This window comes from Lithobates pipiens, unplaced genomic scaffold (assembly GCF_037356315.1).
Source record: "Lithobates pipiens isolate NorthernLeopardFrog02 unplaced genomic scaffold, aLitPip1_a1.2 Scaffold_13, whole genome shotgun sequence".
NCBI classification, from domain to species: Eukaryota; Metazoa; Chordata; class Amphibia; order Anura; family Ranidae; genus Lithobates; species Lithobates pipiens.
Genome location: NW_027507718.1, coordinates 280,341,372 through 280,369,001, shown reverse-complemented (window position 1 = coordinate 280,369,001; position 27,630 = coordinate 280,341,372). Strand labels below are relative to the sequence as shown.

Genomic DNA, 27,630 nt, shown 5'->3' with positions numbered 1-27,630 from the left:
CAGGGTCTCAGGTGAGAATGGGGAGGGGGTGTGTTAAATGTGGTGTTATCGCACTCACACTCTCATACTGGCCACTTGGAAGTTCAACATGGCACCTCATGGCAATGAACTCTCTGAGGATCTGAAAAAAAGAATTGTTGCTCTGCATACATAAAGATGGCCTAGGCTATAAGACAGTGGTTCTCAACACCTGTCCTCAGGACCCACTAACAGGCCAGATTTTAAGTATTAACTTGGGGAGATGCAGACTACAATACTGCAATCACCGAGCAGCAAATTATATCACCTGTGATGTATTTCAGTTATCTTGCAAACCTGACCTGTTACTGGGTCCTGAGGACAGGAGTTGATAACCACTGCTATAAGAAGATTGACAAGACCCTGAAACTGAGCTGCAGCATGGTGGCCAGGACCATACAGTGGTTTAACAGGGCAGGTTGCACTCAGAACAGGTCTCGCCATGGTCGACCAAAGAAGTTGCGTGTACATGCTCAGCGTCATATCCAGAGGTTGTCTTTGGGAAATAGACGTAAGAGTGCTGCCAGCATTGCTGCAGAGGTTGAAGGGGTGAGGAGTCAGCCTGTCAGTGCTTAGACCATACGACGCACACTGCATCAGATTGGTCTGCATGGCTGTCGTCCCAGAAGGAAGCCTCTTCTAAAGATGATACACAAGAAAGCCTGCAAACAGTTGCTGAAGACAAGTAGATTAAGGACATGGATTACTGAAACAATGTTCTGTGGTCTGATGAGACCAAGATAAACTTATTTTGTTCAGATGATGTCAAGTGTGTGTGGTGGTAACCAGGTGAAGAGTACAAAGACAAGTGTGTCTTGCCTACAGTCAAGCATGGTGGTGGGAGTGTCATGGTCTGGCATAAGTGCTGCCGGCACTGGGGAGCTACAGTTCATTGAGGGAACCATGAATGCCAACATGTACTGTGACACACTGAAGCAGAGCATTGATCCCCTTCTTTTGGTGACTGGGCCGCAGGGCAGAATGCCAACATGATAATGACCCCAAACACACCTCCAAGACAACCACTGGCTTGCTAAAGAAGCTGAGGGTAAAGGTGATGGACTGGCCAAGCATGTCTCCAGACCTAAACCCTATTGAGCATCTGTAGGGCATCCTCAAATGGAAAGTGGAGGCACGCAAGGTTTCTAACATTTGTTTTCCATTTTATAACTGTAGCAATATTAATTAGGGCGTGTGGCTTCTCGCTGGAGAGCTGGTGTGACCTTTGGAAGTTTTCTACAACCCTTTTTTTTTTTTTAAACCTTTTTTTTTTTCTATTTTTCCACTATTTATTTTGAATGCCGCCCCTTTTCCCCTATTTTTGCATAGTTTATTTGTTACTTTGCTGCCCCCAGTAACTAGGCTGGTGTACGTATGGGAGGTTGGGCTGAGTCCAGTAGCCTAAAGTTGTGGGCGGGTTTTTCTCCGCCCGTGCTTCCGGGTCCTGGCTCCAGCTTGCGCTCCAGCAGTCTGGTTACACGCAGGAGCGTGAGTGGAGCAGGATATGCCGATGGATGCCTGTGCGTCCTCGATGTGCGCCTGAGCGGAAGTGTCCATGCTGGGGCGGCCGGAAGTTGCGGGTGGAACGCATATCCGCCCGCACTTCCTGCTATACGGGACTAGGTGCGCTCCAGCCTACATGAGAGCGATCACCGAGTACTTCCTCCCTGTACATACAGGTGCGGTTTTCATGTATCAACGAATAAAATGCCAGAGTGGTCACTGGCGTAAATCTAAGGTAAAGCCTTGTCCCTCTTTCCCGCACGAGTACCGGTACAGGACTGACGTGTCAGTATTTAAAGGATAAGTTCACCTTTTAGAGAAAAATAATAAATGCACATTTTGTTTTGCAGGTAAATGCATTTATTTATTTTTTCTTTTGGAGCCTGTAAAGCATTGCATCAGAGATCAGCAGATCACTGGCGCCATGCAGGTCTTCAGATCTGTCAGTATATCTGTGTTCTGTATGTCCTATATGGGTAAGCAGATACACTGACGGGAAGAAATCAATGAACAACCACGGTGCTCCACAGTGGCTTGAGAACTACAAGCCAACAACCGCAAAGGATGTTTTATAGTTTCATAGTAGGTAATAATAATAATAATAATAATAGGTTGAATAAAGACAATAGTCCATCCAGTTCAACCTGTGTAGGTGCACATGTGTCAGTGTGTATAATTACAGTTCCTTGAAAAAGTATTCACACCCCTTGAAATTTTCAACATTTTGTCATGTTGCAACCAAAAACATACCGGTAAGTGTATTTATTGGGATTTTGCCCTGGTTCACATTCGTACGATTTGACATGTGATTTGACATGTCAAATCAGCGGCAATTGCTGTCAATGGCACCGTCCTAATCGGTGCGACAATGCGTTTGCGGCGCCACACCGATTTCAGTTTCAGTACTACTTTTTGCGATTTTGGCCTGCGATTTATATTGACATTTGTGCACAAATGTCTCTGAAATCGAGGCCGAAATCGGGACTGATATGCGGGAGTGAAATCTTGTGAGTTCGGCTGAACTCTCACAAAGTGGCACATAATTGTGAAGTGGAAGGAAAATGATAAATGGTTTTCAAAATATTTTACAAATAAATATGTGAAAAGTGTGGAGTGCATATGTAATCAGACCCCCTGAGACAATACGGTGTAGAACCACCTTTCACTGCAATTACAGCTGCAAGTCTTTTTGGGGGTGGCTCTACCAGCTTTGCACATCTAGAGAGTGATATTTTTGCTCATTCTTCTTTACAAAAAAAGCTCTGCCAGATTGGATGGAGAGTGTGTTTCACCCCCACATGGCTTCTCGCAAACTGCAAACAGGACTTCTTAAGACTTTCTTTCAACAATGGCTTTCTTCTTGCTACTCTTCCATAAAGGTCAGATTTGTGAAGTGCACAACTAATAGTAGTCCTGTGGACAGATTCTCCCATCTGAGCTGTGGATCTCTGCAGCTCCTCCAGAGTTACCATGGGCCTCTTGGCTGCTTCTCTCATTAATGCTCTCCTTGTCCAGCCTGTCAGTTTAGTTGGACCGCCATGCCTTGGTAGGTTTGCAGTTGTGTCATACTCTTTCTATTTTCGGATTATGGATTGAACAGTGCTCTGTGAGATGTTCAAAGTTTGGGATATTTTTTTTTTATAATCTAACCATGATTTAAACTTCTCCACAACTTTATCCCTAATACGTCTGGTGTGTTCCTTGGCCTTCACGATACACTTCATGATCAGTGAATACACTGATTGTTCACTAAGGTTCTCTAACAAACCTCTGAGAGCTTCACAGAACATCTGTACTTATACTGAGATTAAATTACACACAGGTGGACTCTATATACTAATTAGGTGACTTCTGAAGACAATTGGTTCCACTAGATTTTAGTTAGGGGTATCAGAGTAAAGGGGTCTGAATACAAATGCATGCCACACTTTTCACATATTTTAGTTGTAAAAAAACTAGAAAAACATTTATCATTTTCCTTTCACTTCACAATTATGTGTCACTTTGTGTTGGTCTATCACATAAAATCCCAATAAAATGCATTTACGTTTTTGGTTGTAACATGACAAAATGTGGAAAATTTCAAGGGGTATGAATACGTTTTCAAGGCACGGTATTTCCCATATCCCTGTATGTTGTGTTTGCTAAGATGCACTGCCAAGAGTCTCTTAAAAATATCCATAATCCCTGCAGCCACCACCAGTTGTGGATGAGAGTTCCACATCCTTATTCCCCTGACAGTGAAAAATCCCCTGTGCAGTTTTAGGTTACACCGCTTCTCCTCCAATCTCATTGTGTGGCCCTGTATCCTCTTAAACTCCTTGAGCCTGAATAGCTTTTTTTCTATGCTGGGATCGCCATTGAGGTATTTGTAAATCGCTATCATATCTCCTTTCAAGCGTAATTTCTCCAGTGAGAATAAATTTAGTGTTTGCAGCCGTTCCTCATAATTGATGTCCTCCGGTCCCCTTTTCATTTCATTGCCCTTCTTTGGACTCTGTCCAGTTCCAGCCCATACCTTCTGAGGACTGGTGACCAGAACTTGACTGATAACTCCACATGTGGTCTAACCAGGGGTTTAGTGCCAGGATTATCATTTTATCCCTGGAGTGTATCCCTTTTTTAATACAAGATAATATTCTGCCGCCTTTGGTAGCTGCAGCTTGACATTGCATGCTATTGCTCAATCTGTCATCTACTAAGACCCCTAGATCTGTCTCCATTCTTGAGGCCCCCGGCAGTTCTCCCCCAGTGAATAGTTTGCATATATATTTTTTGCCCTCAAGTGCATTACTTTACATTTCTCCACATTAAACCTCATTTGCCATGTATTTGCCCACTCCATTATTTTGTTCAGGTCTTTCTTAAAAATGTCTTTATCCTGATGTGAAGTTATTGCCCTGCTTAATTTTGTGTCATTCACAAAAACGGAGATTGAGCTATTTATCTTATCCTCTATATCAGGGATATGCAATCAGCAGACCTCCAGCTGTTGCAAAACTACAAGTCCCATCATGCCTCTGCCATTGGGTGTCATGCTTGTGGCTGTCAGAGTCTTGCAATGCCTCATGGGAATTGTAGTTCTGCAACAGCTGGAGATCCACTAATTGCATATCCCTGCTCTATATCATTTAGATCTCTTTCACACTGGGGCCGCCCGTACATTAGCGCTAAAGCACCGCTTATTTTAGTGACGCTTTAACGCTGTTTAAGCCTTTCTAAAGGAATTTCTGCTTCAGGTTTTCTTCTGTGATGTATGTTAACATATGTCAGTATTTATAGATTTTGCTGAAGAAAATATCAGCATTCAGTTTGGCTGACATTCCCCTTCAGCAAAGATCATGTAAACAAGTGCTTATCGTCCAAACATGTGACCAGCACTGGAGGCAGCCCAGAGCAGCATCTTCTTCAAGAAAGGTGTTTCAGCCTTTCTGAGTCTTTATTCTAAAAAAAAAAAAAAAAAAAATTTACATAGTTTAATCTGAGTATATTATTTTTCTGCTGCAGCTGAAAGGGTCCCTTTAGCACATGAAGACCTTTTCGTTACCTATAATTTATTGGTCTTAGCAAAAAGAATAATCATAGTCACAAATTTTAGTTAAAGCCCAACTCCGCGAAAATTAACAATTAAGCCCCGTACACACGATCAGACTTTCTGGTGGAAATTTTGGATGTCAGGCTGTTGGCGGAAAATCCGACCGTGTGTATGCTCCATCGGACAATTGTTGTCAGACTTTCCACCAACAAATGTTGACTAGCATGTTTTCAGATTTTCCTGCAACAAATGTGTGGTGTCAGATTTTCCGATCGTGTCTACAAAAGTCCAAAGTACAAACCCGCATGTCAATTTTACATTTTTTTAATGTAACTGCCTACTCCCAACCTGTCATTTGAAGTAAAACACATATTCTGCACAATTTTTTCATTGTGCATTAAAAAAAGAAAACAAATAAAGTTAGACATGCTATCTGCCAGTGGAACTTAACCAAAAAGTGCATTCTATGCATCCAAAAATATAGAAAATATACCAAATCAAATCATTATTCAACCAAAAAAATGATGTCAAAGCAATAACTCTGAGGCCAATAATAAATTACACGTAATCTCCTCCAATTCCCACAACATGTCTGGTTGATGAACGGCTGTTCAGAAATGAACTGAAAAGCATGAAATGAAAAGCGCGAATCAACACGCGCCAAACTTCTACTAACACGAAATTAGCAGAAGGAGCCCAAAGAGCTAAAAAAACACGTACATCTAGTACGCCACTACGTTCGTAATTGTTGGCCAACATTTGTGTGACCGTGTATATGCAAGACAAAATTTTAGCCAACACCTTTCAGACAAAAGTCCACGGTTTTATTGGCGGAAAGTCAGATCGTGTGTATGAGGCATTGCTCTTGCAGTGGGCGGCACCCGCACTGCAAGGGATTGACTGTTTGTTCAGTCTAGGCAAGAGGAGAAGCGGTTCAATACACCTGATTCTCTGCTTGCCCAGCAGGCAGCGCTCCCTGACATTTTGTGGTAGACTGCCCCTTGGCATCATCATGTCCAGTGCAGAACTATAGATGCATTAGCCTTGATTAGACATGTGCAGAACTGTAAAATGTGTTTCGTTTCGTTTTCAGATAGATTCGTTATGTTGCTAATTTAGTTTTGGAATTTATTTAGGTTTGTTTTGTTTAATTTTGTTTTGTTTGTTAATTTTGTAACAAATTCCATATTTTTTTTTAAAGATTTGAATTCGGAAATTATTTCTGTGAAGAATAGCTGCAAAGTAAAAGCATAATGGGCTAGTATGCATCGCATACTAGCCTATTATGTGCCACTTACCTGCAGTCGAAGCCTACGCTGTCCCCACTGGTGGCCGCATCCATCTTTGCCCCACTTCCTTCCGGGACTTCGGCTCTGTGACTGGCCGGAATCGTGTGATGTCACTTCCGTGCATGCACCCATTAGCCATCTGTTATGGCACTTGCTAGTGAAGAAACAGCATGGATGGCCGTTTCTTCACAGCCCATGTGCCGATGACATCATCGGCGCACTATAAGGTAAATCTCACCTAAATGGCTCACGTTTTAGGAGATATTTACAGTACTTATAGGTAAGCCTTATTATAGGCTTACCTATAGGTGCAACTTCTGCATTGGGGGTATACAACCTCTTCAGCCCCGGAAGATTTTACCCTCTTCCTGACAAAGCACTTTTTACAATTTGGCGCTGCGTCGCTTTAACTGACAATTGCGTGGTCATGCGATGTTGTACCCAAACAAAATTAGTTCCTCCCAAATAGAGCTTTCTTTTGGTGGTATTTGATCAACTCTGCGTTTTTTTGGGGGGGGGTTATTTTGCGCTATAAAGAATAAAAGAACAATTTTGAAAAAAAAAAATATTTTTTTTACTTTTTGCTATAATAAATATCCCCCAAAAAAAAAAAAAACATATTTCTTCATCAGTTTAGGCCAATTTATATTTTTCTAAATTATTTTGGTAAAAAAATCGTAATAAGCGTATATTGATTGGTTTGTGTAAAGTTATAGCATCTACAAACTGGGAAAGATTTATGGCATTTTTATGGCAGTTTTATTATTATTATTATTATTTTTTTTTTACTAGTAACGGTGGTGATCTGCTATTTTTAGCAGTACTGTGACATTGTGAAGGACAGATCAGACACATTTTTGGTACCATTGACATTTATACAGCGATCAGTGCTTTAAATATGCACTGATTACTGTGTAAATGTCACTAGCAGGGAAGGGGTTACACTAGGGAGCAATCAGGGGGTTAAATGTGTGTTTCCTCAGTGTGTTCTAGTAGGACTGACTAGGGGAGGAGACATATCGTTGTTCCTACTTATCAGGGACAAACGATATGTCTCCTCTCCCTTGACAGAACAGGGATTTGTGTGTTTACACATGCAAATCACTGCTCTAGCTCTCGTGCACGCGATGGCGACTGCTGGCCACGTAGCAGGTGGCGCGCGTGCCCTTTGGCAGCTCTTGAAATGGGAACACCGTATGTGTACAAGATTTTGCGCAGCGGTGCAATTGTGCTGCAGTAAAAAGTTAAGGAACATGCCGGAAAGCTAGTGTTACGAAACCCACAACTGTAAAATCAGTCTGTATATGCAGTAAAGCATGCTTGTTATACTCACTGGGGGACCTAAGGGGTTAATCCTGCATTGTGAAAAAAGGCTGTTTGATCCTGTCTTCTCTAGTCCTCCCTTACTTTTACTGTCCCCAATCCATATCCTGATGGAACAGAGCATTTGGAGTCACTATGCACCTGCTAAGTTTGGTGTGTATTGTCAGAGAGGTTTTTTTTGCAAGGGTGCATGTGATCAGCACAGGACCAAACAGCACTGTCCAGACAGAGGGTCAGGGGTCTTGCAGCCTCATAGGACAGTCAGAGGAGAATAACTCTTCCTACAAGCTTTAACCACTTTCAGACCGGACCATTTTGCTGGTAAATGACCAGAGGTCTTTTTACACTTTGGCACTGCGCTGCTTTAACTGGTAATTGCGCGGTCATGCAATGTTGTACCCAAACAAAATTTGCGTCCTTTTCTTCCCACAAATAGAGCTTTCTTTTGATGGTATTTGATTGCCTCTGCAATTTTTATTTTTTGCGATATAAACGTAAAAAGACCGCAAATTTTGAAAAAAAATGATATTTTCTACTTTTTGTTATTAGAAAAATCCAATAAACTCAATTTTAGTCATACATTTAGGACAAAATGTATTCAGCCACATGTCTTTGGTAAAAAAAAAGTCAATAATTGTATATTTATTGGTTTGCGCAAAAGTTGTCACATCTACAAACTAAGGTACGTTTTCTGGAATTTACGCAGCTTTTAGTTTACGACTGCCTATCTCATTTCTTGAGGTGCTAAAATGACAGGGCAGTACAAAACCCCCCCAAATGACCCCATTTTGGAAAGTAGACCCCCTAAGGAAATTGATAAGAGGCATGTTGAGCCCATTGAATATTTTATTTTTTTGCCTCAAGCGATTGAATAATGACAAAAAAAAAATTTTTTTTTTTTTTTTACACAAAGTTGTCACTAAATGATATATTGCTCACACATGCTATGGGCGTATGTGAAATGACACCCCAAAATAAATTCTGCTGCTTCTCCTGAGTACGGGGATACCACATATGTGGGACTTTTTGGGAGCCTAGCCGCGTACAGGGCCCCGAAAACCAAGCACCGCCTTCAGGCTTTCTAAGGGCGTAAATTTTTGATTTCACGCCTCACTACCTATTACAGTTTTGAAGGCCATAAAATGCCAAGATGGCACAAAACCCCCACAAATGACCCCATTTTAGAAAGTAGACACCCCAAGCTATTTGCTGAGAGGCATGTTGAGTCCATGGAATATTTTATATTTTGCCACAAGTTGCGGGAAAATTACAAACTTTTTTTTTTTTTTTTTTTTTTTCACAAAGTTGTCACTAAATGATATATTGCTCATGCATGCCATGGGCATATGTGAAATGACACCCCAAAATAAATTCTGCTGCTTCTCCTGAGTACGGGGATACCACATATGTGGGACTTTTTGGGAGCCTAGCCGCGTACGGGGCCCCGAAAACCAAGCACCGCCTTCAGGCTTTCTAAGGGCGTAATTTTTTGAGTTCACTTCTCACTACCTATTACAGTTTTGAAGGCCATAAAATGCCAAGATGGCACAAAACCCCCACAAATGACCCCATTTTAGAAAGTAGACACCCCAAGCTATTTGCTGAGAGGCATGTTGAGTCCATGGAATATTTTATATTTTGCCACAAGTTGCGGGAAAATTACAAACTTTTTTTTTTTTTCACAAAGTTGTCACTAAATGATATATTGCTCACGCATGCCATGGGCATATGTGAAATGACACCCCAAAATAAATTCTGCTGCTTCTCCTGAGTACGGGGATACCACATATGTGGGACTTTTTGGGAGCCTAGCCGCGTACGGGGCCCCAAAAACCAAGCACCGCCTTCAGGCTTTCTAAGGGCGTTACAGTTTTGAAGGCCATAAAATGCCAAGATGGCACAAACCCCCCCCCCCAAATGACCCCATTTTAGAAAGTAGACACCCCTAAATTTAGGGGTACACTAGTGAGACTAGGTAATAAATGGCGGGTGCCCTGAAACTATAAAAAAATAACTAACCAACCAGCGTCACCTGTAACAGTTATATGGTGATCACTGGTGAAAGGGTTAACTAGGGGGCAATCAGGGGGCTTTATGCGGTAGTATATGGGGGTCCCTGGCGCTATAAAAAGCTGCGGCGAACCTAAATACCTACCTGCCTAACTAGCGTCACCTGTGACACTAATACAGCGATCAGAAAAACGATCGCTTATTAGGCTGGGTTCACACTGGAGCGATGCGGGAACGCCACGAATGCGCGGCGGGTTCCCGCATCGCATGCCTCCCGGCGGCAGTTCACACTGCCCTATGCGAACTGCTGGGAGTGTCAGTGAAATGTTAATGACACCCCCAGATCAGTTCGCATATCGCAGTGCGATCTGCAAACTTGGATCGCATGGTGTGAACACCCATGCGATCCGATTCTGCTGCGGACCAAAAAAAGGGTCCCGTGCGAGTTTGCGGCGGGTGCGGCGGGTGCGACACGAATTCAGCCATACTATCTGTATAGCTGAACTCGAATCGCACAGAGATCGGATGTGATTTGCACTGCAGTGCGGTGCGAATCACATCCGTTCTCATAAACCGCTGCAATGTGAACCCAGCCTTAGTGACACTGGCGACGGGGGGTGATCACGGGGTTAAACCTTTATTGGGGGGGTTAGGGGGGTACCTTAGAACTAAAGGGGGCTAACCCTAACTGCCCTAACAGTTATTAGTCACAAATGACACCTGCCGGGTGATCAGGGGGTTAAACCTTTATTAGGTAATAAATGGCGGGTGCCCTGAAACTATAAAAAAATAACTAACCAACCAGCGTCACCTGTAACAGTTATATGGTGATCACTGGTGAAAGGGTTAACTAGGGGGCAATCAGGGGGCTTTATGCGGTAGTATATGGGGGTCCCTAGCGCTATAAAAAGCTGCGGCGAACCTAAATACCTACCTGCCTAACTAGCGTCACCTGTGACACTAATACGGCGATCAGAAAAATGATCGCTTATTAGGCTGGGTTCACACTGGAGCGATGCGGAAACGCCGCGAATCCGCGGCGGGTTCCCGCATCGCATGCCTCCCGGCGGCAGTTCACACTGCCCTATGCGAACTGCTGGGAGTGTCAGTGAAATGTTACTGACACCCCCAGATCAGTTCGCATATCGCAGTGCGATCTGCAAACTCGGATCGCATGGTGTGAACACCCATGCGATCCGATTCTGCTGCGGGCCAAAAAAAGGGTCCCGTGCGAATTTGCGGCGGGTGCGGCGGGTGTGGCGGGTGCGGCGAATGGCTGAACTCGAATCGCACAGAGATCGGATGTGATTTGCACTGCAGTGCGGTGCGAATCACATTCGTTCTCATAAACCGCTGCAATGTGAACCCAGCCTTAGTGACACTGGCGACGGGGGGTGATCACGGGGTTAAACCTTTATTGGGGGGGTTAGGGGGGTACATTAGAACTAAAGGGGGCTAACCCTAACTGCCCTAACAGTTATTACAGTCACAAATGACACCAATGCAAAAAAAAAAAAAAAAAATGACATTGGTGTCACTGTGACTGGGGGGCAGGGGTAATTGGGGGGGTGATCGGGGGGTAAAGGGGGGGTGTGAGTGTGCCTGGCATGTTCTACTGTGTGTGGGATGTGTTGGTGCAACTCACTGATCCGCTCTCCTCCGTGTCGGAACGAAAAATACCGACACGGAGGAGAGAATACATCACTTCCTCTCCTGTGTTTACATTACAGGAGAGGAAGTGATGTCACCGGGGATTTCCATTCGTCGGGAGCGATCGCGAGGGGGTGGCCATGAATGAATGGCCGTCCCCTCGTCCGGGATCGCTCCCGAACGAAAACCGACCGCCGCAGGCACCGGGCGGGGGCCCGATCGGGCCCCCGACCCGCGGGAGGCAAATCACGTACATGTACGTGCTTATGCCTGCCCGTGCCATTCTGCCGACGTACATCGGCGTGCGGCGGTCGGCAAGTGGTTAAAGAGGAAGTAAACCCTGATGAGTTTACTTCCTCTTTCATTCCCTGCAAAGGCAAAGCATAATGGACTACTATGCATCGCATAGTAGCCCATTATGTGTCACTTACCTGACACAGGAGCCAGCGATGTCACCGCTGTCCCCTGTAGTCCGGCGCATCCATCTTTCTCGCAGTCTCGCAGCTCCGCCGCAGTCATTCGGCGGAGCCGCGATGACGTCACTCCTGCGCATGCGCACGGGAGCCGTCACGCGCGGCAGCTCCGTTGTTGGAAATGCCGCGCTCAGTGCGCCTGCGCGCCGCTGTCTACGGCGCATGCGCCGTAGACAGTGCCTGTTTCGGGCAAATATCTCCTAAACCATATAGGTTTAGGAGATATTTCTTGGACCTACAGGTAAGCCTTAATCTAGGCTTACCTGTAGGTCAAAGTGGTTTGTAAGGGTTTACAACCACTTTAAAGAGAAGGTAAAGCATAATGCATAGTAGCCCATTATGTGTCCAGTGGTGTATTTAGGTTTCGTGCTGTCGTAGGCCTGACTAAGCTTGCGCATCCCCTAATTTAAATATGGTCCACCCCTTCCTGTCAAGGCCACACCCCTTCCTTTTTAAGATCCGTCCTGCCATCTTCATGGGAGGAGGACAGAGGGCCCCTGCGGGAAGAGGTCAGAGGGCCCCTGCGGGAAGAGGTCAGAGGGCCCCTGCGGGAAGAGGTCAGAGGGCCCCTGCGGGAAGAGGTCAGAGGGCCCCCGCGGGAAGAGGTCAGAGGGCCCCCGCGGGAAGAGGTCAGAGGGCCCCCGCGGGAAGAGGTCAGAGGGCCCCCGCGGGAAGAGGTCAGAGGGCCCCCGCGGGAAGAGGTCAGAGGGCCCCCGCGGGAAGAGGTCAGAGGGCCCCCGCGGGGAGAGGTCAGAGGGCCCCGGCGTGAAGTGGACAGAGGGACCCTGTGGGAAGAGGACAGAGGGACACTGCTGGAAGAAGAGAGATGCCGCGGGAAGAGGACAGAGGGACGTCGTGGGAGGAGGACAGAGGGATGCGGCATCTTTTCATTTGGGGGGTAAGGGGATATGTGCTGGGTGCTTTGGGAGGGGAGGATCAGACCCCCCTCCACTAGCATATATACTCTCCCCTCCTAAAGCACCCTGCACATACCCCCTTAGCCCCTCCCCTCAGTCCATGTGTGTATCTGTTATCTGCCCCCCCCCCCCCCATCTGGTTACTGTGTTCCCCTCCACTGTAAACTATACACAGACCTCAGACCAGCAGCATGGCTCTTGCACTGAAGTCGTGTCCCTCCTCTGTGGCTCCTCCTTTTCCTGGATGTGTACACTAGAATATTGGAGCCGAGAAGGAGGAAGAGGAGTGTGTGTGTGGCTGACAGTGGGGAGAGAGGTGTCAGCTGATGCGGAAAGCTGATCGCCACTTGTGGCACCCTGGGCGGCAGATGTCCTGGGTGCCTCCGCTAGCACAACCCTGTCTGGCCAGTTACTGAAACTCAGTGTTGTAACTTGCTGTGGACTTTTTTCCTGCCCCCCGCAAAGTGCCGCCCTAGGCACTTACCTGAAACACTTACCTGAAACTGAAGCCCGCAATGTCTCCGCTAGCCGGGAGTGTCCATCTTCGCCCCTCTTCCTCTCGGCTTTGTGACTGGCCGGAGTTGTGTGACTGGGAGTCACTGCATGACCCCTTTAGAAAGGGCACAATGTGCACATGCGCCAATGTTATTGGCGATCAGATTTTTAGTAAATATCTCATAAACCGTGGAGATTTAGGAGATATTTCAAGCACCTACAGGTAAGCCTATATACAGGGTGTACAACCACTTTAACCAGACATTGAAAGAAGTCACAAGACTGCTATATACTGCTGATGAGAAAAGGTATTTAGCAGTTTATATTTACTAAACTAATTGCATATTTGGGATATTCACTGATATAGTAAATGCAGTCTCTTAGGTTTAGTAACACTTTAACAACCGATGACTCATCAGCTGTCCGCATGCTTCCCTGAAATGTAAACAAAAGAATGCTGGCGATGACAAATTAAGAAAAAAATAATAATTACACGCCCCCCCTAAAAATCCATGCAAGGCCCTTACCCAAGCATGCAGCTTGGCAGGCCAGGAAAGCGAGGGGACGAGCGAGCACCCCACCCCCCCTCCTGAACCATACCAGGCCACATGCCCTCAAAATGGAAAAAAAAAAACTTTGCCTATAGTTCTGCTTTAATCATAGACCACGGTTAGTTTGATATGTTTTATTATTTTAAAATTAGATCTTTTTATATATGCAAGTTACATTTATAATTTATAATTTCACACTGTTTCACGTTTTGCTTAAAAACGTTTTCTTTTTTCTCTAAGGCATATCCATATAAGAAAAATCTGATTTGGAAGGAAGCCAGAGTTGACATTCCTCCGCTTTTGAGAGGTTTAACTTGGGCGGCCCTGCTTGGGGTAGAGGTGAGAATCTTTATAATATGAAACTGGTTGTTTAAATTGGTATATATAGCTTTTGACTCTTAGGGCTTGTTCACGCTAGTGATTGAGGGGCGGTAAAACCCTGTGATTGACCTGTGCTATAACAGCCCCCAACCGCTACCCCTTTAGTTGTAGAGGCAACGGGTGGGAATGTACACTTACCGTGGCTATGATGCCTTGCTTCACAGCTGCACGACACAAATAGTCCACTTAACAAATTTCTGTGAGAGGGATTGAAACCAAACGAACAGTGCTGTAAGGAATAAACAATGCAACTGCCCACACATGCTCTTTAATATAGTAATCCACTACATAGGGAAGTAAACTGAGGTTGCTGATACCTGATGATAAATTGACCTAGGTCGTTAATAAAAAAAAACAATAAGGCCTGTAGTAGAATATAGGTCTAGTGAGAAGATGAGTGGTGAATCTACACATTGGGGAAGCACACTTACTAAGACCCCTTTCACACTGGAGCGTTTTGCAGGTGCTATAGCATTAGAAATAGCGCCTGCAAAACGCCCTAAAACAGCTGCTCCATTCACTCCAGTGTGAAAGCCCGAGGGCTTTCACACTGGAGCGGTGCGCTGGCTGGGTGTCAGAAAAAGTTTGTAGCGGTAAAGGAGCGGTGAACTCATTGCTCCTCAACCGCTGCTCCCCATTGAAATCAATGGGGCAGCGCTTTGATACCGCCAGCAAAACGCCACTCCAGAGGCGTTTTGCGGGCTGATTTAACCCCCTTTTCGAATAGCGCTGCTAAAACGACGGTGTATCGGTGCTAAAAATAACGCTGCCTTACCGCTGACGCCGATGGCAGCTCAGTATGAAAGGGGTCTAATGGTGTGGATTTGCAGTGACACTGGTGGCGCACTATGTTTGGATTGAAGTATACAGCTGGACTTCTATATGAATAGTGGATCGCTACATTAAAGAGCATTTGTGGATAGTTGCATTGTTTATTCTTTACAACACTGGGAGTTTGATTTCAACTTCTCTTACAGAAATGTGTTTAAGTGGACTATTTGTATTAATGCAGAACTCGGATATATATATATATATTTATTTATTTTGTTCTGCTTGCAGCACTGGGATTGTGGTCTCACATTTGGGCACAATACGGAATTATACGGAATTTGAATAATTTTATTGCAAACTAATTTGAAATAAGTACACACACAAGATAAAAGTAATTTAATATATTTTTGATCTATATTTTCTCATAAGTGGAGGACTAAGCACCTCACTGATTTTCTCCTCAACCTGGAAGATGCTTTACTGCATCCTTAGTAACACTCCCTTGTATCAAGAGTCTGTCACATGTTAAAAGTTATGCAGTTATATTTCATGACCTGTAATATACTGTATGTATGAGCTGTCTAAAAAAGGAGTGATTTTAATCTTTTCTTCAAATGTATCTTTTGAAGGGTGCTATTCAGGAAAAATATGATGCCACAGATAAAGACACGCCAATACCTACAGACCGTCAGGTAAAGTTTCATAGCTGAGACCTAAGCCTCTTAACACTTCTATCGATTGCCAATAAGAAAACCCATACTAAAAAAATTTTGTATGCAACTAAAGTACAAGCCACGTTTCTGATATTATTATAGACTATAGGATAAATAATTCTGGCGATTCCTGGAACCTACACTGTATATGCTGTTTTAATCATTTAAGAAAAAAAGGCTAAGCACCACAGCAGACTTGTTTGCTGTTAAAGTAAAGTTGGCCAGATAAACCCTTCTCTGGGCTTCTCATCAATTTTATTTATTTATTTTTTGAAAGAGGGCCGGATTTGATGAAGTGAACGTGCGTGAGGGCCGACCATTTTGCCTGGCATTCCTTGAACCATTATAATTCGGTGTGTTCGTCCAAGCACTAATACACTGCCCAACAAGAATTCTCTTGCCTTTGTGGCTGTGTGTGGGGAAGAGATGAGCTTGGACGTGATATTTAGCTATATTGTATTTATCGCCATATAACACGCACCTTCACTTTAAGAGGGAAGTTTTAGGAAAAATCTTAAATTTTAAAAAAAGAACTGTGAAGCAAAATAAGGGTCAGTGCCCATCTGCAGCCCCACCGTTTCCATGAATGCAGCGCTACCGTTGCCATGAATGTAGCACCCCCATTGCCATGAATTCAGCCCACCATTGCCATGAATTCAGCCCCACCATTGCCATGAGTGCAGCACCCACATTGCCATGAATGTAGCACCCTCATTGCCATGAATGCAGCACCCAAATTGCCAGAAATGCAGCACCCCTATTGCCAGGAATGCAGCACCCACCATTGCCATCAGTGCAGCCCGATTGATGTCCATTTTCAGCCTCGGAATGAACAGGGAGGGGGCAGGACAAGCGCCGACAGATTACATAGAGGAGAATCTGTTTTCTCAGCGGCCTCTTTAATACAAAGTCTCGCCTCTTATGATGTGCAGAACAGCCGTCCAATGACAGCGCAGGATACGGACTTCCTATCACAGAGGCCCTCGTGCAAACAGGAAATTCCCCTGTATGTCCGGCACTCATCCCACCCCCTCCCTGTCCCCTACAAGGCAGCCAGCATGTATATCTTTTGTGGCCCCCGGCACTCTGGGATTCATTGGGGGCCACAAAAGATATACATGTCCAAAATGCTAGGCGGGCCGTTCGAAACCAGAATGCAGGCCGCGGGCCGGACTTTGGACATGCCTGCCATAGAGAGTCCTGGGAAAATTGCATTTAATTTTCCTAGTAACATTAGTAAGCATGTGAATAGAATTTCCCAGACTCTTCCACTAACCCAAAGCATTCAGCTGTTCCTGAAATGAGCCTAAATACATCTCCTAGAAGTCCAAATCACTAGCTATGTTCTTTACTACATTGAAAATCTCATCTTTGTTTTGATACTTGAGAAGAGCCCTGCAATTTTAAAGGGAAGAAAGGAAGTGTAATGCCGCGTACACACGACCGGACTTTTCAACATCAAAGGTCCGACGGAACAATTCCGGCAGACTATTCGATCGTGTGTGGGCTGCAGCGGACTTTTGATTTGCAAAAGTCTGACAGACTTTAGAAATGGAACATGTTTCAAATTTTTCCGCCAGAACTCCGCCGGACCCAGTTCCTACCGAGAAATCTGCTCGTGTGTATGCTAGTCCAACGGACAAAAACTGACGCTAGGGCAGCTATTGGCTACTGGCTATGAACTTCCTTATTCTAGTCCGGTCGTACGTCATCACGTTCGAATCCGTCAGACTTTGGTGTGATTGTGTGTGGCTAAGTCCGTTCATTCGGAAAGTCCGTCAGAACTCCGGACTTAGGTCCGACAGACTTTCGACGGTCGTGTGTACGCGGCATAACATTTCTTATTGTAACACTAAGACTGATTAGGTTATTGTAGCAAAGGCAGAATCAATCACTTTGCATTTGTTTAAAAGTTGATCTTGAGGGGACTTTTTTTGTTTTTTTCCAACCCTTAACAGTTAAGTACTGCAGTGTGCTTAATAGGTCTCATTATTTACAATAGAATTGTGGGAACTGTTTTATAGATTGAACTTGATATCCCACATGATGATCAATATGATGAGCTGCTTGCCTAACCTGAATGACATAGGACGTTTTCGAAGGGTGCTAAATGGGCCCCAGTGTTTAGAATTGGATTGTGCAAACTAGAAATCTGTGTTGACCGCAAAATCTATTTGAGAAATATTTCCTTAGGGTAAGGGTGACAGAAGTAATTCTGAGCTAATAGGGTACACTGCTGCCTACAGGAAAGTTGGACACTTTCTAAAAAAAGAAAGCTTTTAGTTAGCCAGATATAATTTATCCCACTCACATCGTTCTTTGGTTTCTTGCTAATGTCCTAGGAAAGTGGTTGTCTTTTCTCCTGAGACATATTTTCATTTTTATCAAGTTATTATTTTCTTCAGCCAAGATTCTTTTTTAGCTGCAGAGCTATCAGGACTTCTATTGCAGCTTTCCAGATTGGCTAATTCTAAGCATCATTCCTATAGCGCATACTCATACCCCACCATGACAAAGATGCAAAGATTGCATGTAATGTGAACTTTGGCACTGTGCTCTGCTTGTAGCACTCTTCAGAAACTTCATAAACTGTGTTAGCTGCAGAGTAATTTACAGGTCCAGGGCCGTGATACACCCATTGGTGTAATTCAGACTTCCTCTGAAGTATGCCCAACCGAATTGTGAAGACTGTCTGAAATGTGACATGTTTCACTCAGTATTTTGTTGCTATGTTTGTTTGCGGCAGGGCACTTCTCAGAGCTCCACTGTAGTACATTACTGGGGCCTTTCCCTTTTTCAGAGCCTGGTGCGTGTTACTATATTTCCCTGCCTATTGCCCTACAGGATTAAAGCTGGGTAATATCAGTGTTGCGTAACATTTTTATGTGTCGAAGGCACCCTAAAGAAGCAAACATCCTGGATATTCTTGTTATGGCGCAATGGATTGTGTCACATGTTCCCTGGTTACTTAAGTGCTGCTCTGCCTACAGCTATGTTGTGCATATGCACTTTCCATACTTTCCACCTTTGACTAGAGGTGATCACCGCCCATCGCTCTTAGCAAGGATTTCAGCGACAGTTGTCCTTGCTGCTGCTTATGGTCAACTGTGTGCTGCGGACACAGTTGACCATAGTGCCTCCCCGGTTTCAGTAACTGGTGTATCACATCGCAAAACGCAGAAGTTGCAAGCGTAGCTCTACACCTTTTCCTCCAAAGTCTGTCTCTGACATAGCTGCAGCTGTTTCTACAGATGTTCTGCTCAGCTGAGAAAAAGGATTGTAACCTATCCTCTTTGAATAATTATGCATCTGAGGAGGTTCAGTCAGCTAACATATTTCCTAGGCATATAGATAGTTTTAGTTCTTATTGGCTCAGTGCGTATCTGTCTGGGTGTGGAGCAACCTGGGTCTAAATTTTCTAAAGTTACCGATCTGGGCTTCCTTTAAAGTCACCGACCTGTCAAAACTTTCCCAGTACACTTGCTACTGCAGCCTTTATTGTATGGTAACTGGTCTACTCCTGACCAGCTATTTTCCCTTCCCAAGTGTCTTGCAGAGCAATACCAGTTACATTTAAAACCTAGGACTCCCATATCTTCCAAACCTGTAAGACAGTCCACCTCACAATGAGGGGATGCCCATGCTTCTGAAAGTGGGGAGACATCTGTTATTGTTTTTTACAAGAACTTGGAACAAAAGCATCTTAGATAAATGAGTAAAGGGCAATAATGTTCAGAGTTTAAAAGCTGGGATTTCAATTTCTACAACATGTAAGGAAAAGGTATATATCTTATGCCCCGTCGGATTTTTTCAGGTGGATTTTGGTCCAAATTTGTCTTGCATACACACGGTCGCACAAAGTTGTCGGAAAATCCGATCGTTCAGAACGAGGTGACGCAAACCACATACGACAAGACTATAAAGAGGGCAGTAGCCAATAGCGTTCATCTCGTAATTTATTCTGAGCATGCGTGGCTCCTGCTCTCCAACTTTGTGTGTCGGAAATTCTGCCGGAAAAAGTCCAATGGAGCCCACACATGATCGCATTTTCTGACAACAAGATCCGATAAGACATTTTCCGGCAGAAAAACCGACCGTGTGTACAGGGCATAATTCTTAGTGCAGGAGTCTCCAAACTTTTCAAACAAAGGGCCAGTCAACTGTCCTTCAGACATTAGGAGGGCCGGATTGTGGCCAGCGGGGGTAAAAAATGCCCCAAGCCCAACATCAGTGAGAATAAATATGGCCTCAGTGTTGGTGGTCAGTAGGAGGAGTAGTGCCCCATTATTGGTATTAGTAGGAGGAATAGTATCCCATCATTGGTATCAGTGGAAGACATAATGCCCCATTGCTGGTGTCAGTGGGAAGAATAGTGCCCCAAGGGCCAGATAAAGGCTAGCAAAGGGCCACATCTGGCCCTCAGGCCGCAGTTTGGAGACCCCTGTCTTAGTGTAACACCAACCCCACAAAACCACATGTATATAAAAAGTAGTAGTAAATTACCTAAAACAATAGTGTTAATAAATAAAGATACCCCTCTACCACATCTCCAAAATGTTGTCTTCATAAACCCAGTGCATAGTGCATACTCCTCCTCTCAGAACTATCGGTTTTACAGCAAAATTAAAAAAGTGTCTGCAGTGTCTGTCTGAAATAAGAATATGAGTATGCATAAGTGCTAGTGTGCATTCTGTATTCACAATCCAATATTACAGTATCAATCCATACTGTGTCCATAATCCATTGATCATTACAAATGTCCACACTGTGACCAAGCATGCATTCATTCTTTTCAAGATTAATTGTTCATCCACCCTTCTTCACCAAGTTAAAGATATCTGTGTGGTCTCACACACTTGGACTAGCACTCACCTTCTGTGTATGACCTATACTAACATATATTAGATAGGTCATAAAGGCTATGGATCCAAATCTTGACTGTCCTGGCTGGAATCCTCAAGGTGCTTACTGCTCTAACCCTTAAAGAAATCAAATGCAATCACAAATAACATAGCATAACATCCTTTGTTAATTTAAGAATAAATAAAAAGTTCACTTACAAGTGTCCGCATTGACATAAGCAAAGATAAATGTTATCTGATCCTTGCCTCTCTGTTCCCTGTCACAGTTCTGGTCAGGGTCTCTATACCGAAGATACAGTGAAACACTGATCGTGCCAATGGGGACTATGGTTCCTGGTTGTGCATCATCTGACTTAGCCTCTCAATCTTTACCCTCTGGCCTGCTTTAAGTTGTCAAACCTTACAATTTCTCTGTGCCGACTGACAAACCTCCAAACTGCCCTGGAACAACCCTCTCTTGGGAGGTCATTGGCATTGTTCCAGAAAAGGAAAGATTTTGAGGTCTCTACTGAAAGACCTCAAACCATTTTACAGTACCCAAAGCAAATGAGATCATATTTTCCACTCTGGATCTAAAAGCTCCCAATCTCTTCATCTGCATGCACGAATTCCACAAGTAATCTACCAGGTCAATCATTGCTTCCTTCCATCATGGAGACTTTCTGGCCTCGTTAACTTGCATGTTTCCATGTTTCTGGCACATCAACGCTACATGCAAAACTGACAGTTTGTCGCTTTTCCATTTGGTCTGTTCCCTGCACCTTGAATGTTCGCCAAGGTGCCAGTGCCTGTGCATGCTGTGCTGCATTCTCAGGCTATTCCTTTCTTGGAATGTTTGGCTGACTTTGCCTCGTTGACTAACAGCTCTTTTGTTTGCCAGTGTCCAATTCTCCTGTAGGACACAGTATAACCTAAGAATTATTTATGACCCGCTGGCAAAAAGGCACCATATTTTAGGTGCCCATAAATTGAGAAGAGTGCAGTATTTGCTAGCTGAGCTATTCATATTGAGGTGTGCTGCTATTATTGTTTTTTAGATTGAAGTTGATATCCCACGTTGTCATCAGTACGATGAGCTGCTCTCCTCACCTGAAGGGCATGCAAAGTTTCGAAGAGTGCTAAAAGCTTGGGTGGTATCACATCCAAATCTAGTATACTGGCAAGGTGAGTTACCCGACTGTTCATATTGCTACTATAGTATTTTGTGTTTTACATCCAGACTCTGTATCCTGGTAGGGTGATGTACTCTGAACATTATAGTGATGTTATGTGTATTGTGTGTCTTTCATCCAAACCTAGTATGCTGGCGGGGTAAGCTGCACTTATATTATTAGTTTCCTGTCATGTGTACTGTGTGTTTCTTGCATCCAAACCTAGTATATTGGCAAGGTTTGTTTCACTGCTATCACTAATATGTGGTTTGTGAACAGAAATCATTTTTACACTGTTTTCTTACATTGCCACAAATCATCTTAGCATTTATGAATTGTGAAGTGTGAATCCTAAACAATAGCAAATGCACATGCATAGTCTTTGAATTTCTTTGGTTATGGGAAAAAGCAAATTCCCACAAAATTATTGTACAGAACTGAGGGATTAGCACAAGTCATGAGACTATGCTGACCAGCTGCTTATAGGAAAACGATAACATGCTTTACATCGTGATGCCTGAACAACTACACATTATAATTTAGTAGACATGCTTATGATACAAATACACAACAAATTCTATAATTTATATAAGGGGGTGACATTCGCTGAAGCATCACATAAGCAGATTTTACCTCAAAGCCTTCTAGTAATAAATACATGTAAAACAAAACATTTTTTGTTTCAAATAGGGATTTAGTAGAAAAGGGTTAACTCCTATCATCTTTTTTTTTTTTTTTTTTTCCTGCCTGTGTCCTACTGGAGAGATCTTTGACCTAAAAGAAGTGAGAGGAGATATTTTTAAAGTGAACAGAATTCCTTCCTTAGTGCCTGCTTCAACTTGCTTTGATTATGTTTTTTTGAAGCTTTAATGAAGTGTGGCAAATGCCCCGTGTGTGTTGATTTTCTATTTGTTTTAAAGGGGCCCAGTAGAACCCCGGCTCAGTAATACCCCCACTCAACAGATCCCCAGCTCGTTAGCACTCCTGTTCAACAGATCCTCTGCTCAGGAGTACCTCCAGCTCCACTGATCCCCCACTCAGTAACCCCCAGCTCTGCTGATCCTTTAGTTTGCTGATACTCCTATCTCTCCGGTACCCCCTCACCTTCTGCTGTAGCATTCCCATGTTGCGAACCATATGCACCATCCTTCCTGTTGCTCCATGTTGCACAACAGTTGTGACATCTGCATCAGACACTTTCAGAATATTTACACATCAACTGGAAATGACTGCTGACGTCCCCCTGGTTGGCTTGTTGGTTTCCTAGTGCATCCTGGGTCCTACAATACCTCCAAAACAAAGCGAATACTGAATAAAGGCCTTCCCAAAGCTTCAGGAGCTGTGCGCAAGCATTGCCATAGACTTCTATGAAGGAGACACTTTGAAGCACCAATATATATTTTTTTAAGCAAAGCAAACACCTCACGTGTGAACAGAATTGTAAGGTAACCATTTTATTTAATAACGGGTGCTTTGATTGGCATTCAGAGGGCTTTTAAAAAGCGTGTCCAATGCCACATTTTGAATCAAGTGTAAACGAGCTGAATTGTCACAGGAACATTTGTTCATATTGGAGGATTTGCCCTCCCCTCTTTCCCTGTTGACATATCAACATTTTTGATTTCCCATCACTTTTTGTCTTGGTTGTCTTGACAGTAGTCACTAAAACAGAGGGATAAATAGCCCTAGCAGTGACACAGGTGACAAAATGACATGCTTAGCACTACAAAGGAAACCTCTCTAAAAGTGAAATACTGTACTTCACCTTTTATTAGCATGCATTCTCACATTTGCTTAAATGAGTTCTAAACTGTTGAATCATTCCCTATAACATAGCACATTTTTATTATTTTGTTAATCCAGGTGCACGTTAAAGGGATTGTAAAGGTTTGCATTTTTTAAATAAAATTAACATTAATGTTATACTTGCCTGCTCTGTTTTGTGAGGGTTTTTGCACAGAGCAGCCCTTATCCTCCTCTTCTGGGGTGCCCATTGGCACTCCTGGCTCCTTCTCTTCAACGTGCACCCCCACGGAGAGTAGCTTTCCATGGGGGCACCCGTGTGGGCACTTTCCCGGTTCCCGATGCTGTGTCAATTGACACAGACAGCAGGACTCGGCCCCGCCCCCACTCTTGTGTTACCGGGTTTGATTGACAACAGCAGGAGCCAATGGCTCCCGCTGCTATCAATCTATCCAATGAGGACAGAGACAGCGGCTGGAGCCGCTGGGCTCATGCACGTCGCTGGAGTTGGATGGGTTCAGGTAAGAAAAAAGGGGGCTTAGGGAGCAGCTGTAGCAAAGAAGATTTTTCACTTTAATGCATTAGGGTGAACAAACATGAGACTTTACAACCCCTTTAACTTATTTTTTCTTTTTAGATAGGACTGAGGTTGAAAGATTTCTGCTCACTTCCTTAATAAAAAGGGAATCTGTTAAAGGCTCTTAAACAGAGACACAATATTTTCTTTAGTACTGTAGAGTGCAAAAAAGGGCTGAAACATCTCTCAGGTTCTTATTGTTTTCACTAGGTAAATTTCCCTTAAAGTGGATGTAAACCTGATTTTTTTTTTTTTTAATGAAGACTTCTACCTGGTAGAGTAGAGGATGTCAAGTCATATGTGCACAGTCTTGCCACAAAGAGTTAATCCAGCTCTGAGCAATCCTCTTCTCTTTTTTTTTAGTAAGATAAAAAAACGACACAGATTAGTGTCACCACATCCCCCACTGCTGTGACTGACATCTGATTTCTTTATCTCATGCATGGCATAAGAGCAGAGAATGTGTTACGATTCCAGCTTCACATCCCTCCTTTCTTCTCCAGCTCTCCCAGGATTGGCTGCTTCACACCTCGGCATTATGGGCATGCTAAAGTCATTTGGTGAATTGACTGGATGTTACTCAAAACTCAGGAATAGGAGAGTAGGAGAGTATAGAGGTGGGCGGGGAGTTCTTGTGACATCATGACTCCTCCCGCAGACCTCTGGCAAAGAGACCCACCCACCGATTCCATAGTCTTGCAGGGCTCCTACTGCTGAAGGGGGTGACATTTGCAAGGTAGAGATACATGCAGGAGGTTTGCATGTATATATACAATAATACTGTGCCATTAGTTTATACTGGTTGAGTGGTGGGTTTCATCCACTTCCTGTCATGGTGTCACTAGGATAGAAGGTAAGGGGAAATCTTATCAATGCCACAGGCTTGACAGGTCTAAAACTTTCCTGCTTTCTATAAAATACTATAAAAAGATGTCTGGAGTTGGGCTTTGACCTGCATTTGCTTTAGTTTTGGATGACTTGGAGTATTTATTTCCAGATAAAGCAACCTATAGAGAAAATACTCTTTAATGTAGTGCTTTTTGTATTATCAGGCCTGGATTCTTTATGTGCGCCATTCCTCTACTTGAACTTTAACAATGAAGGTAAGGGTCTACTACTTTTAAATGACAAAGTAATAATTATTGCTCAGATAATGGCTATGGTAAATTGTGTTTATTTAACACTGATAGTTGTCTATTACCTGTAATTTGTACACTCAATCAACATTGCTGTCTGGCCACCCAAGCAGAGTCTTCCACACTTTATGCATCTCTAGCTGAACTTAGAAAAACACACACCTATCACCAATGTATCTGTTCAAACAAAATCCAACTGCTATGAATGCCATGTGATGGTTGAAGTCACATGTTTTATGACATGTTAATGGCCCAGGTTTGTTAACATAAGGATAAGGCAAAAGTCTCCATATTAAAATCCCCTATAATGGTCTTACAGGTCTAATGATGTTCATATCATCTTTTGTGCTTTGGATTTCAGTGACAGCCAGGGAGAAGTTGTGATTGCATATTCCTCAAATATTTAATCAACATGAACAGTAATGCAGCATTTTAAGTCAAACAAAATCACTGCCAGTTGATCAAAATTGTACAATGCAGACCTTTGTAGAATCCTTAAATCAAGCATGGTATTCAATACATATGGTAGTTTAGCTTGTTTTAATGATATATGCTACTCTCAAAATCACGTTTGAAATAACAATACTGTCTGCATTGCATAAAGCCAAAGCAGGATATGCTTATATAGCTTGTTTAATTACAGTACATTTTGAATATTTAAAGCGGTTCTGCACTGCTGAGAATTATTTTTTTTACTGGTTACGCTTTAAAATGCATGTTTTTAAATAAAAAAAAAAGCTTACCGTATATACTCGAGTATAGGCCGACCCGAATATAAGCCGAGGCCCCCAATTTACCCCCAAAAAAACTGGCAAACTTATTGACTCGTGTATAAGCCGAGGGTGAGACATGCCTGTCCATCCCTGTGTGTGTGTCCGTCCATCCCTGTGTGTCCGTCCATCCCTGTGTGTCCGTCCATCCCTGTGTGTCCGTCCATCCCTGTGTGTCCGTCCATCCATCCCTGTGTGTGTGTGTGTGTCCATCCATCCATCCATCCCTGTGTGTGTGTGTGTCTCCATCCATCCATCCATCCATCCCTGTGTGTGTGTGTCTCCATCCATCCATCCATCCATCCCTGTGTGTGTCTCCATCCATCTGTGTGTGTGTGTGTGTGTGTGTGTGTGTGTGTGTGTGTGTGTGTCCAGCCTACCTTTGTCCCGTGCCTCCGTCCCGTGCCTTGCCTCCTTGCCTCCGTCCCGTGCCGTGCCTTGCCTTGCATCCGTCCCGTCCCGTGCCGTGCCGTGCCTTGCCTTGCCTCCGTCCCGTGCCCTCTTCGTCGGCGGCCATTGTAAAATTCAAAAGCTGCGCCGCCGCCTTCGCCTGTGATAGGCGGAACACTGAATTTCCCAGCAGCCTGTGTTCCGCCTATCACAGACGTCGTATCATCCTCGTCCGTAGTACGAGGATGATACGATGTCCGTGATAGGCGGAACACAGGCTGCTGGGAAATTCAGTGTTCCGCCTATCACAGGCGAAGGCGGAGCCGGAGGCGCGGCTTTTGAATAGAATGGCCGCTGTCTGTCTGCTCGACACGCTGATCGAGCGGGCAGACAGCGATGACTCGAGTATAAGCCGAGGGGGGCACTTTCAGCCTCAAAAAAGAGGCTGAAAATCTCGGCTTATACTCGAGTATATACGGTACTTTTCTTTGATTTCTCACTGAAATATGTCAGTTTTTGCTTAAAATTTTAATTTATATTCTTAATGATTGGCCGATGTCATTTTAGTTGTGGGCATGTGAAGCCCACAAGCAATAACTTCCTCCTTCTTTGCTTTGTTGGGAACCAGCATGCTTTGCCGGTTCCCGCGCATGCTCTGTAGCTACAGCTACGAGAGGTGTAATTCCTGAATGTTGTCAGGACAACGGGCGGCGTCGTATCAAGTTCCCGCCGTCCTCGAAATCTCGCGAGATTTCACCTGTATTAGCCACTATGTCTCCTGGGATTACTTGGACGAGATCCCAGGAGACAGTGCGGGGTTCAGCGGAAGTGATGCTGATCCCCGCATAAAGACCACCCATAGCCGCAGGGGATGAAAAGATAAAATTACAAATAACGAAAGGTAGGATAAATAAAAACAAAGGGGAAATAGGAAATAGGAAATTTATGAACGATAGCAAACGCAATGGCAGTAGGTTAATAAAATGTGTGCAGAACCGCTTTAAGAAATTGTCTGCTGTGTAAACTGTTGGTGCTATATAAATCCTGTACATTAAGAACATTTTTCTAGCATGAGATCTTGCCAAACATGATTAAGGGGTGGATTTACTAAAACTGGAGAGTGCAAAATCTGATGCAGCTGTGCATGGTAGCCAATCAGCTTCTAACTTCAGCTTGTTCAATTAAAGGGGTTCTAAAGGCAGAAGGTTTTTTATCTTAATGCATTCTGAGCATTGAGATAAAAAGCCTTCTGTGTGCATCAGCCCCCTAACACTTACAGGAGGTCCCTCTCTGTCCAGTGATGTCCACAAGTGTCTCAGCCGTCCAGATTCTCCTTCCGGAGTGGCTGAGACACAGCAGTGGCACCATTGGC

The 27,630-nt window shown here is 44.0% G+C and overlaps 1 protein-coding gene across 1 annotated transcript in view; it reads left to right on the top strand.

The window, feature by feature from the left end:
• Nucleotides 1-27,630, top strand: part of TBCK (TBC1 domain containing kinase) — a 446,663-nt gene that overhangs the window by 143,490 nt on the left and 275,543 nt on the right. Inside the window, exons 15-18 of the mRNA XM_077476674.1 lie at nt 14,005-14,103; nt 15,546-15,608; nt 21,529-21,655; nt 25,015-25,065. Coding sequence (XP_077332800.1) covers nt 14,005-14,103; nt 15,546-15,608; nt 21,529-21,655; nt 25,015-25,065 — 340 coding nt within the window. The remainder of the gene's footprint in view (nt 1-14,004; nt 14,104-15,545; nt 15,609-21,528; nt 21,656-25,014; nt 25,066-27,630) is intronic.